The 12,301-nt window shown below is 48.8% G+C and overlaps 1 protein-coding gene across 4 annotated transcripts in view; it reads right to left on the bottom strand.

Annotated features, from left to right (window-relative positions):
* The window catches only part of LOC119458722 (mediator of RNA polymerase II transcription subunit 17), a 201,956-nt gene that overhangs the window by 80,576 nt on the left and 109,079 nt on the right, over positions 1 to 12,301 (bottom strand). For all 4 annotated transcript variants that reach the window (XM_037720581.2, XM_037720580.2, XM_049671394.1 and 1 more), the window contains exon 9: positions 5,648 to 5,704. In XM_037720581.2, the coding sequence (XP_037576509.1) occupies positions 5,648 to 5,704 (57 nt within the window). The remainder of the gene's footprint in view (positions 1 to 5,647; positions 5,705 to 12,301) is intronic.

Consider the following 12,301-nt stretch of genomic DNA (forward strand, 5'->3'; position numbering starts at 1 on the left):
CCACCAATTGGAATGCCTATAACATACTCGACGCACCAGAGTGCAGCTTCGTAAGCAACATCGTCACGCAACTACGTCTGCATGATGATGTCCCGAAACACAATGGTGCTTTATTATACGAACTGAGAACTATTCACTGCGTCAGCCCATAAAAGACCCCCTCGTATACCAGCCTCATAAACAAGACACTATATATGCAAGCCTCATATGAATTCACTTGATTTTTGACCTCCTTCTGTGAATGCTGATATTTTCTATCTGTCCCATTCCACTAAAGAACGATGCTTCAGCTTCTTGCTGGCTGCAGCCATATGGTCTAAAAGGCATATTTCGCCCAAAAAGTTGTGCCGAGCAGCTGTGTCAGTTTTGCCAAGCAGATCGGTCAGAACAGTTCCCCAAGCAACAAGAAGCGTTACATTGTTGAACTGAGTAGAGCATGTAGCACTGAAAAGAGAATAAATATTGGTCCATCGCTTTTTGTGTGCGGCAAACAGTTTAAAGCCCCAATTAGCTTTACTCAAATTGATCACCGCTTAACCCTTTAAGACCCAGTGATTCCAAATGGAATCATCAATTTTGTAGCTCAGTGGGCAACCCCAGGTTTAAAAAAAAAAAGGTTGTTCTTACGCTTGTGGGGATTGAGGGTTGCGCCGGCATGATCGCGTGCGCTTCGCCTGCTCTGCCATCCCTCGCCATCGTTCCCCGCTGGCCTCCTTCTCCGCCCGCGCCGCCTAACCGGTTCCCGCGGTGGCGCTGCGCACGCGGCGGTTGGCGGTGGGGGCGGAGCGCTGACGTCACGACGCGGCCGGTTGTCGGCTGCTGGCGGGAAAGCGTGGACTTCTCTCCGGGACCAGCGCACGGTACGTTCATGCTTTCCTCTCGTCCGCCGACACCTTTGTGACTGGGACTGGAGCTCGCGCACGGTGCCTTTGCCCGTGCGGGGAGCCCGTACTTTGTGCTGATCCTTTCCCGACGCTAAGCCGACGAGCGGTGCCATTAGTGCTCGCGCGAGGTCGTACCCCGCCGAGCCGCACTTGCCGAAAGCCTAAGCCGAAGGAAATTGCCCGTGCTCTCGCGAGTTGACCCATTGGTTATCGCCAGAGCAAGTAGCATAGCCGCCGGGACTTTTCCTGGCGGCGTGTCCCAGCTTGAGCCTGTGCTCTCGCCGCGACGTGCTATAGGCGCCTGTTATTGTATTTTCGCCCTGGTGCGGGACCCCTTTGGCTCCCCGCCGCGCGGGCGTTTGTGCAGTGCTGGTGCCGACGGTTTCAGTAAACGGATTCCGTCAACTCAGGGCTTTACTGTGTTTTTTTGCGTGCGTCGCTCGGTAGCCCCTTGCGGCCTCTGAGCTCGCGCGCGAGCGGTGCTGGAGGCGACGGCTGACGCGGCCCTGTGGCTCGCTAAGCTCGAACCCGCGGTGGTTGGTCTCCTGTGAGACACCAAGAGCCCACACGCTACAACTCATATTTAGCCCTTGCTCTACATATGCTGGCAAGCTGGTAGGAAATGCTGCCACCTCTGAACAAAAAAAATAAAAGAATCGCTTGCACTGTTCCCGCCATTCGCTGAGATCCCCTCTTCTTTTCACCATGCAGAGGTACGACAATAATTTTATTTTTGTCTCTAACATTTGGACTTTGACCATTAGGTGTTATGCTATCCCTTCACAGTAAATTTATTCGGCAAAAAGTATTTGCGGGTACCGGAGAACTTTGCGAATCTTGATGATTCCACATGGAATCATTGGGACGTAGCGGCCCTGAGTACTCACGCGATACATTTTCGATTGATGTTACCTCACTGGCTAAATCGCGTGTTTGTTCGCACTCAAACGGCGTTTTCATGCCGTACTTGACCATGTTTTGGGCGTGTGTTACCTGATGGATCATTATCGCGTCTGGAGCCTGTATTGTTGGTGGAGCTTTGCTCTGCTTTTTGTGATTTTATGTTGTTGATATGAGCTTATGCCATGTAGATAAACTTTTTTTGGGAAATCCCTCCGTAATACGGAAAGGTTTTCTTTTGGAACAGATGGCGACAATCAGCACATGCGAGTTTTATGGGAAAAAGAAAAGTCCGAAGCTTGTGCTGATCCCTCGAGGTGACATTCATTCGTCCGATGAAAAAGAAGTTATCGCGCAAACTAGAAAAAAATAAAGAATGTGCTCTTACTCCCGCATTCGGTGCGAGAAGTGTGGTACACACCTCTGCCTCAACAAAGAATAGAATTGCTTCAAAGAGTTTCATCAAAACTAGACTTTTCATGTATTGCTTGAAACGACGCATTTCAAGTCCACCAAGTTCCACTGATTCCATTTGGAATCATTAAAAAAGTTTTGATTGAAAAGTGTGCGCACAGATTAAAAATTGTTTTTACCTATCACGATCATGCACATCTCAAATTGTAAAGACCAATTTTTTACATTGAACAGAAATAATTTGGGCCTGAAAGGGTTAAAATTAACTGGTTAAGAAATAACTGCTTAATTTTGAAAAGCAGTTCAAAAAGCAAACAGTACTGGCAGAACCTATACTGATGTGTTGTTTAGTCCTCGTGTTTACTGCCCAACGTTTCTGTGAATAAATGCGAAAATTCGATATTTTGCCAATGAACAGCTCGTTGTGAGCAAACAAGATTTAGCTGGTTATAATCAAGGTAAATGTTGTAGAAGTCATATATAGCCAGCGTTTGTTACATGATTGTTGTACCACGGCAAGTATGGTCGCTTAACCAGATTGTTCTATCCTAAGTTCTCGCGTTTATGCTTTTATTATCCATGTGAGCTACTGTTGCAGGTTGTAGAACTGCGCATAAAAAACCCACACCACTCTGGACTGACCTCTGTTGGTCGGCACTGTAACGCTGCCTTTGAGAAATGCATTGTTGTCTAGAAAGTAAGCTTTTCCAATAAATTTTGACAAACGAAGATGTCATCAAAATATATTTCAGAGTACTGTCATAAGTGCGCCAGCATAGGGAACGAGAGCAAACAAACGGAAACGTTGCAAAAAGCGCCCGGACGCAGCCCGAACTGTAGCAGACGACAGGCGCAAATCCTTGCCATGACGTCATGCGAGCAGCGCTCGCAGTGCCGCTTTTGTTCGTTCTCGGGGCTAATAGATCATTGTCGTTGCCACGTTCATCAGCGCCACATGAATAGACATCATGTGCCTACAAGATTTCCTTAGTGTCTGATGACACCTTATCTTTTTCATGTCCTTAACTAGAGGTCGTAGCTTGTCATGTTGACCGCTGATAAATGCAGGAGTGGAAGTGCTGCGCCATTTGTGCCACGCAGCGCCAATCAACTGTATCTGTGCCAGCCTGCTCCAAAACGTATTATTGCGCCGAAACTGCAGTGCCTCCGGGTCCGACATGCCCAATAATTCGGACCGATTCGCGGCATCACCACGTACCCTATACAGTCAATGTATAAGAACGTCTCAAATTTCGGACGGAAGAACCCTTCGCCGCCCGATTTTCTGGACTTTGTGCCATGACCGCAGGTCCGAAACGGCTTCAATCATAGAGTTACCTCTAGAGTTAGTATACTACTAACTCTAGAGGAAAAGCGGGGCGAAAAAAGCGGGAACCGCGTAGGTGCCGCCATGTTGCTACAAGTAATTTTTGTAGCACAAAAAAATATTCAAAATATTGTCACGTAGTAGTGACGCTGAAGTAAACAGTCGTAAAGCTGTGTATGACGAAACTAATTCTTTATTGGGCGATCCTGTGCCCACAAAAGCAAGCTACACTCGAAGCACAACTAAAGCGGCGAACACAGTCGGCGGTCGTCGAAATCTGATCAGCGGCGAGACGCGTCGGCTTTTATACCTGAGTCATCGAAGGTTCCAGATTAATCCCTGATGCCCGCGTGTCTTCCAGAAAGTTCTAGACAATTCGCGTTGGTCACACAATCAGATAACATAAGCGTCGGTGAAAACAGGCAACGAAAAGAAGCATCGATAAGGTTCTAGAAACTTCCGATACAGGCGCGTCCTGCGCCGAGCGATAACATTTAACATTTGTTAGCCGGTGGAAAGCGGCCACCAGTGAAAGATAAACATGTATACGTGTCATTATCAATGGTTCTTTCCGTTGCCTGTTTTCACCGACGCTTATGTTATCCGATTGTATGACCGACGTGAATTCTCAAGAACTTTCTGGAAGACCCGCGGGCATCAGGGATTAATCTGGAACCTTCAATGACTCAGGTATAAAAGCTGACGCGTTTCGCCGCTGATCAGATTTTCGACGATCGCCGACTGTGTTCGCCGCTATCGTTGTGCTTTGAGTGTAGCTTGCTTTTGTGGGCACAGGTTCGTCCAATAAACAACCAGTTTTGTCATACACAGTTTTACGACTGCTTTCTTTACCGTCACTACTACGTGATAATATCAATGTGACCAGACTCGGATCGCAGATTGACACGCAGTACGAATACCTCCGCGCAATCCGTCGTGACGCCGAACGAAAGTACAAGAGGACGAAGTCACCATCAGACTTATCTACTTCTCGCCGAGCCCGACGACATGTACTTTGGCACCTCAACAAACTCGATAAGCAATGCTGGAGGACATTTTGTGGTTTGCTGGACCCAAAAAAGCTTCTGTATAGAATATGGCAGATCGTACGGAGCCTTCAGGCACCCACGCAACAACTGTATCCTTTTCGAGCCGTGGCACTAAAGCAAGGTCGGAGTCAAGTGGAAGTGGCTGAAGATTATTGCCAATTACTTGTAGGTACATCCACCTCACCGGCATCATGTGACGATCGCCTCGATCTGCCGTTCACTATGCATGAGCTGGATGCTGTGCTTTCTGCATCCTGACGCTCGTCCGCCTCAGGGCCTGATGGCATCACCTACTCTGCTCTGTGTCATCTCAGCCAGGAAGCGCGGAAAATCCTTCTGTCATTCTACAATCATACGTGGGACACGGGGACAGTTCTGGACAACTGGAAGTGCAGTCATATAGTTTCTCTTTTGAAACCAGGAAAGTGCCCATATGAACTTTCGTCGTATAGGCTATCGCTCTAGCCAGCTACCTCGGCAAAGTAATGGAATGCATGGTGCTGACAAGATTGGAATGGCTCTTGGAGAAAAATGCCACCTTGCCAGACTTTAGGAATGGATTCCGCAGAGGACAGTCATTTATAGACGGTGTTATCGACCTCGTTTCATACGTTGAACAGTAAAAGCAACGTCTGTGATTAGTGGGTGTAATTTTTTGGACATAAAAGGCGCTTACAATAACCACATGAAAATATATTTATCCTATTGTCCCGGCCTGGAGCATGGTCCTGCTCCATAAAAAAAAAGTATTATGCAGAATTGTGTGAACGAGATTGCCCTGTATGCGTTGCGGGAACGCTGACGTGAATTGTGGCATGGGAGCCAGCTGTGGACGAGGAAGTTGACGGACGCGCTAGCTGCGGCTGGGCGTTCTTGGGCGCGGCCGGCCGTGACTGGAGCTGTGGCCGTGGACCGCGGGACCGAGGCGTTTTTTCCCACAGCATATAGTACAACCATTTCTTTCCTCTAATACTTTTTATGCACCCCACTCCCATTTCTAATACAGTCAGGTGTGCCACTTGAAACTTCAAGCACTGGCATCTGGTAATGCTGACAAAAAAAATAAAGCTCACCGTAACCGCAGGGCCACATGCTGTGTCTGGGCAATAATCTTCTCCAGAATGGCTTCACTGAAAAGAGAATAAATACCATTGAATAAGGAACACAGCACTTCTGGGTCTAACGGCGCATTCCCAAGCGGTTGTGTGACTGAATGTGACTGGGAACTAAGGAACGACTCCGGGCAACCTATGATCACACCGGCTTCAGTTTATTTCCTTTAAGGGGACACTAAAGGCAATTATATTAAGTCAACCTAAAGTGATAAATTAATGGTCGAGAACTCCTGAGGCCTCAATATTACAGTGAACAGAGCTTTCATGACTGAGAAATGGAGAAAAATGCAGGACACGATTTGAGACTCTCCGGGATATTCAGGTACTAGCCCGATGACGTATGCACTTCCCATTATAATTCTGTCCCTAGTACTCAACCACTGGTAATAAATAGATCATTGAATTGCATTATAATAGGGAAGAAAGTGCCGTATTTATTCAAATCTAGGCCGATAGCTTTTTCAAATAATCATATATGTTAAACTCCAGGGTAGGCTTTTTTCGAGGACTTTGAAAAACGCGGCAGTTTTTAACTGAAACTGATAAATATGGTGCATAGTTAGTGCCATCTAGAAAAGTTCGTATCGCAGCCGCTACTAGCCACGTCAGCAGCCAACTGAAGTACACGAGCGATGTCGCCATTTCGACCAGTGTCATATCGGTATGGTGTAGCACCAGCGCGCAGCGTGGCATTATTGTAATGGCACCAAACAGGCGATACCCCTATAGTGCCACTTTCTAACAAACAGTTGTGCTAGCCGTAGAGGCATCGTCAAACGTTCAAGCCGGACGGGACGTCGGCATCAATAACAAAAACGTTCCTCGTTGGAGGGGGCAATGGTGTAGAATCAGCGTGCGGCATGGCGTTATCGTAAAGGCACCAGACAGGCGACGCCACTACAGTGTCGCTTTCTAACGACCAGTTGTGCTAGCCGTAGAGGCAACGGCAAACGTTTAAACCGGGCAGGACTTTGGCATCGATATGAAAAATGTTCATCGTTGGAGGGGGCAATGGTGTAGAATCAGCGTGCGGCATGCCGTTTTCGTAAAGGCACCAAACAGGCAACACCACTACAGTGTCGCTTTCTAACAAACAGTTGTGCTAGCCGTAGAGGCAACGGCAAACGTTTAAACCGGGCAGGACTTTGGCATCGATATGAAAAATGTTCATCGTTGGAGGGGGCAATGGTATAGAATCAGCGTGCGGCATGGAGTTATCGTAAAGGCACCAAACAGGCAACGCCACTACAGTGTCGCTTTCTAACGAACAGTTGTGCTAGCCGTGGAGGCAACGGCAAACGTTTAAACCGGGCAGGACTTTGGCATCGATATGAAAAACGTTCATCGTTGGAGGTGCTCTTGGTGTTGAATCAGTGTGCGGCATGGCGTTATCGTAAAGGCACCAAACAGGCAACGCCACTAGTGTCGCTTTCTAACGAACAGTTGTGCTAGCCGTAGAGGCAACGGCAAACGTTTAAACCGGGCAGGACTTTGGCATCGATATGAAAAACGTTCATCGTTGGAGGTGCTCTTGGTGTTGAATCAGTGTGCGGCATGGCGTTATCGTAAAGGCACCAAACAGGCAACGCCACTACAGTGTCGCTTTCTAACGAACAGTTGTGCTAGCGGTAGAGGCAACGGCAAACGTTTAAACCGGGCAGGACTTTGGCATCGATATGAAAAACATTCATCGTTGGAGGTGCTTTTGGTGTTGAATCAGTGTGCGGCATGGCGTTATCGTAAAGGCACCAAACAGGCAACGCCACTACAGTGTCGCTTTCTAACAAACAGTTGTGCTAGCCGTAGAGGCATCGTCAAACGTTCAAGCCGGACGGGACGTCGGCATCAATAACAAAAACGTTCCTCGTTGGAGGGGGCAATGGTGTAGAATCAGCGTGCGGCATGGCGTTATCGTAAAGGCACCAGACAGGCGACGCCACTACAGTGTCGCTTTCTAACGACCAGTTGTGCTAGCCGTAGAGGCAACGGCAAACGTTTAAACCGGGCAGGACTTTGGCATCGATATGAAAAATGTTCATTGTTGGAGGGGGCAATGGTGTAGAATCAGCGTGCGGCATGCCGTTATCGTAAAGGCACCAAACAGGCAACACCACTACAGTGTCGCTTTCTAACAAACAGTTGTGCTAGCCGTAGAGGCAACGGCAAACGTTTAAACCGGGCAGGACTTTGGCATCGATATGAAAAATGTTCATCGTTGGAGGGGGCAATGGTGTAGAATCAGCGTGCGGCATGGAGTTATCGTAAAGGCACCAAACAGGCAACGCCACTACAGTGTCGCTTTCTAACGAACAGTTGTGCTAGCCGTAGAGGCAACGGCAAACGTTTAAACCGGGCAGGACTTTGGCATCGATATGAAAAACGTTCATCGTTGGAGGTGCTCTTGGTGTTGAATCAGTGTGCGGCATGGCGTTATCGTAAAGGCACCAAACAGGCAACGCCACTACAGTGTCGCTTTCTAATGAACAGTTGTGCTAGCGGTAGAGGCAACGGCAAACATTTAAACCGGGCAGGACTTTGGCATCGATATGAAAAACATTCATCGTTGGAGGTGCTTTTGGTGTAGAATCAGTGTGCGGCATGGCGTTATCGTAAAGGCACCAAACAGGCGACGCCAATACAGTGTCGCTTTCTAACGAACAGTTGTGCTAGCGGTAGAGGCAACGGCAAACGTTTAAACCGGGCAGGACTTTGGCATCGATATGAAAAATGTTCATCGTTGGAGGGGGCAATGGTGTAGAATCACTGTGCGGCATGGCGTTATCGTAAAGGCACCAAACAGGCGACGCCAATACAGTGTCGCTTTCTAACGAACAGTTGTGCTAGCGGTAGAGGCAACGGCAAACGTTTAAACCGGGCAGGACTTTGGCATCGATATGAAAAATGTTCATCGTTGGAGAGGGCAATGGTGTAGAATCAGTGTGCGGCATGGCGTTATCGTAAAGGCACCAAACAGGCGATGCCACTACAGTGTCGCTTTCTAACGAACAGTTGTGCTAGAGGTAGAGGCAACGGCAAACGTTTAAACCGGGCAGGACTTTGGCATCGATATGAAAAATGTTCATCGTTGGAGGGGGCAATGGTGTAGAATCAGTGTGCGGCATGGCGTTATCGTAAAGGCACCAAACAGGCGACGCCAATACAGTGTCGCTTTCTAACGAACAGTTGTGCTAGCGGTAGAGGCAACGGCAAACGTTTAAACCGGGCAGGACTTTGGCATCGATATGAAAAATGTTCATCGTTGGAGAGGGCAATGGTGTAGAATCAGTGTGCGGCATGGCGTTATCGTAAAGGCACCAAACAGGCGATGCCACTACAGTGTCGCTTTCTAACGAACAGTTGTGCTAGAGGTAGAGGCAACGGCAAACGTTTAAACCGGGCAGGACTTTGGCATCGATATGAAAAATGTTCATCGTTGGAGGGGGCAATGGTGTAGAATCACTGTGCGGCATGGCGTTATCGTAAAGGCACCAAACAGGCGACGCCAATACAGTGTCGCTTTCTAACGAACAGTTGTGCTAGCGGTAGAGGCAACGGCAAACGTTTAAACCGGGCAGGACTTTGGCATCGATATGAAAAATGTTCATCGTTGGAGAGGGCAATGGTGTAGAATCAGTGTGCGGCATGGCGTTATCGTAAAGGCACCAAACAGGCGATGCCACTACAGTGTCGCTTTCTAACGAACAGTTGTGCTAGAGGTAGAGGCAACGGCAAACGTTTAAACCGGGCAGGACTTTGGCATCGATATGAAAAATGTTCATCGTTGGAGGGGGCAATGGTGTAGAATCAGTGTGCGGCATGGCGTTATCGTAAAGGCACCAAACAGGCGACGCCAATACAGTGTCGCTTTCTAACGAACAGTTGTGCTAGCGGTAGAGGCAACGGCAAACGTTTAAACCGGGCAGGACTTTGGCATCAATATGAAAAATGTTCATCGTTGGAGGGGGCAATGGTGTAGAATCAGTGTGCGGCATGGCGTTATCGTAAAGGCACCAAACAGGCAACGCCACTACAGTGTCGCTTTCTAACGAACACTTGTGCTAGTGGTAGAGGCAACGGCAAACGTTTAAACCGGGCAGGACTTTGGCATAGATATGAAAAACGTTCATCGTTGGAGGTGCTAGACAGTTTTAGTTTAGCGTGGTTACCGGAATAGCGGGCGTACCGGAATAGCGGGATCGAAATGCGCATGCGCAGAACGCTAAACGAGCGATACCGTTTACCGTGCGCAAGCTATTTCTCAGAGTTAACGTTACCGTGTTAGCGTGTTTACGTAGTGTACGTAAAACATGGCGGTGGTCCCGGCCGCCCGCTTCGAACTGAATTTGGAGTTGCTGTTGAATAATTCACTCCGTTGGTAGGAAATGACTGCGTAAATAGCTTTTGCGCACCTTCAGGCAGGATCGACAATATGTTTTTATGGATAATTTAGCAGAGTTTTCGAGATCGCTTCTCGTTTTGAACGCGCCTAAGCCTAACGAACGAAATTTTCTTCGAGACGTGAGCGCCACCTGTCGATAAAGTCGGGAGATAGGCGCGACGACGGCATATGACCTGTGAGATGGGAGGATTTCGGAGGCTATGGTAGACAGCTTGTACTGCTTGTCTGTTTCGTTGCAGATCGACGGACATGTGAAGTACAAATACAACGCGCTCCTGGCTTCCATTGCGCTGCCTCTCGCACTTTCCGGACGCACACACACATAGACTTAGGTGCCCTATGTATGCGAAATTCAAAGCGTAATGGAATAGTGTCCCGCACGTAAACTACGCTATCACGCTATACTAAAACTCTCTTTCTGCAAAGTTCATTTGCGGAACGGTAACGCTATTTCCCGTAACCCCGCTATTACGCTAACGCTAAACTAAAACTGTCTGCTTTTTGCGTGCACCGCAAGGAGGATGCCATTTACCCAAGAACTTTGATCGTGCGCTCCTTCAAAAAGTGCAGCATCTCTAATGCGCTTGATGGAACTGAATACAGTAAAATCTCGGTGATACGAATCTCGCGGGGTCGCGTGAAATATTCGTATCATCCGAAATTCGTATCATCAAACCATACCGAATATCAAGAAAAATGAATTTATTTTTACCGGAAAAGATTTCTAATAGTGCAACCCCATTGATACCTTTCTCGCTGCTGCATTTTCCCGGCTGCTACGTCGCGTTTTCGCGGTCCAAACCTAAATCCCATTGACTTCCATGTATAGTCAAATCTCGATAATTCTAACTCGCAGGGGCCCAAAAATTTGTTCGAATTTAAAGGACTTATTTTTGAAATATACATGCACCATAGCACGATGTACGAACGGTGCGATTCGTGAAATATCGCGGCGCGCAAGCACATATCTAGCGAGGGCCACGAAACTGCCCGTGTCGGCCAACGCTCGCTTCGCGATAACGGCAGAAAACGAAACTTCAGGGAGCGGGCGGCAAAGGCACGGCGAGACAGAGAGATTGTGGTTGTGAAGAGGAAGAGGCGTCACGACGATGGCTGCGCGGGGACCGCCGCAGGTGAGGGAATTGGGCGGCAGTGAAGCGGATTTGGCCTGGGCAACTGTTGCTTCGGTGGCTCCCCTCGCCCTCTCTCTCAACACCCTCGTAGCCCCCTTACCTTCGACTGTCGCCGTGCGCGTGCGCCGCTCCCTCCGGCCGGACGCGAACTTAGCCCGCTCCGTGAAGTTTCGTTTTCTGCCGTGGAAGCGAGCGTTGGCCGGACTGGGCATCCGCCCTTGCTTCCCTCTGCGCTGCAGCCGCAGTGTTGGCTGAGACGTCGGCACGTACACGCGTGTTCCGGCGCCACGCAGAAACGGTGACCTTGTCGTGAAGCCGTGTTTTTTTTTTCTTTCTCCGTGCGGCGTCTTTTATTTTTATTCTCCACGCGGCGTTGAGGGGTCTCGCCTAAGCTTTTGCCGGTCGGAGGCGCCGCCACGTGATTTGGCGTGCTGCTGAGAGCATTGTCGGTGCGTGGTATGTTTGAATTAACAATCGCAAATGCTTTCGCGTTCAAATTACCGGGAGATCCCCGTGATACTTCGCCAATCTATAATGTACCTGCATGTTACGTTGCGTTTGAATGTGGCGGTCACGTAAATTTAGCGGTGCAGCCAGCTTGTACATTGCAACAAGCGACCGATGTGTTGCAACAAGCGACCGGCACGTTGCAGATACGACGCACCTGTGCGGGTGCCGTATCCCTGAAATCGATCTGCGACGTGCGCAAAGTGCGTGCCCACACGGACCTTATCGTCAAAACGATCTGCGATGTTGACAAAGTGCGCCTAGTGCCAGTAGCTTCGTATGCGCTGTGCCTTCGACGTTTAGTTCGCGTCGAAGCGAGAGACTGCGCAAAAGTCAATTCGCTTGCTGCTGATGGTGCGCTTCCGTTGCTTCACCTTTCGGGCGAAACTGCGGCTTTTCTTTTTTTTTTTTTTCTCGGTCGCTTGAAAAAACGTATCAACGGGACATTTTCTTCTTGCCCAAATCGTCAACGATCGCTTTCCGAAAGGCGTATGAGTGCGCGCACCTGATCTTGGGAATTTTTTCGCACACCACTGAACGCCTGAGCACGTCGAGTGCAGGGAGCGTTTTGAC

Source organism: Dermacentor silvarum, chromosome 7 (assembly GCF_013339745.2).
Source record: "Dermacentor silvarum isolate Dsil-2018 chromosome 7, BIME_Dsil_1.4, whole genome shotgun sequence".
NCBI classification, from domain to species: Eukaryota; Metazoa; Arthropoda; class Arachnida; order Ixodida; family Ixodidae; genus Dermacentor; species Dermacentor silvarum.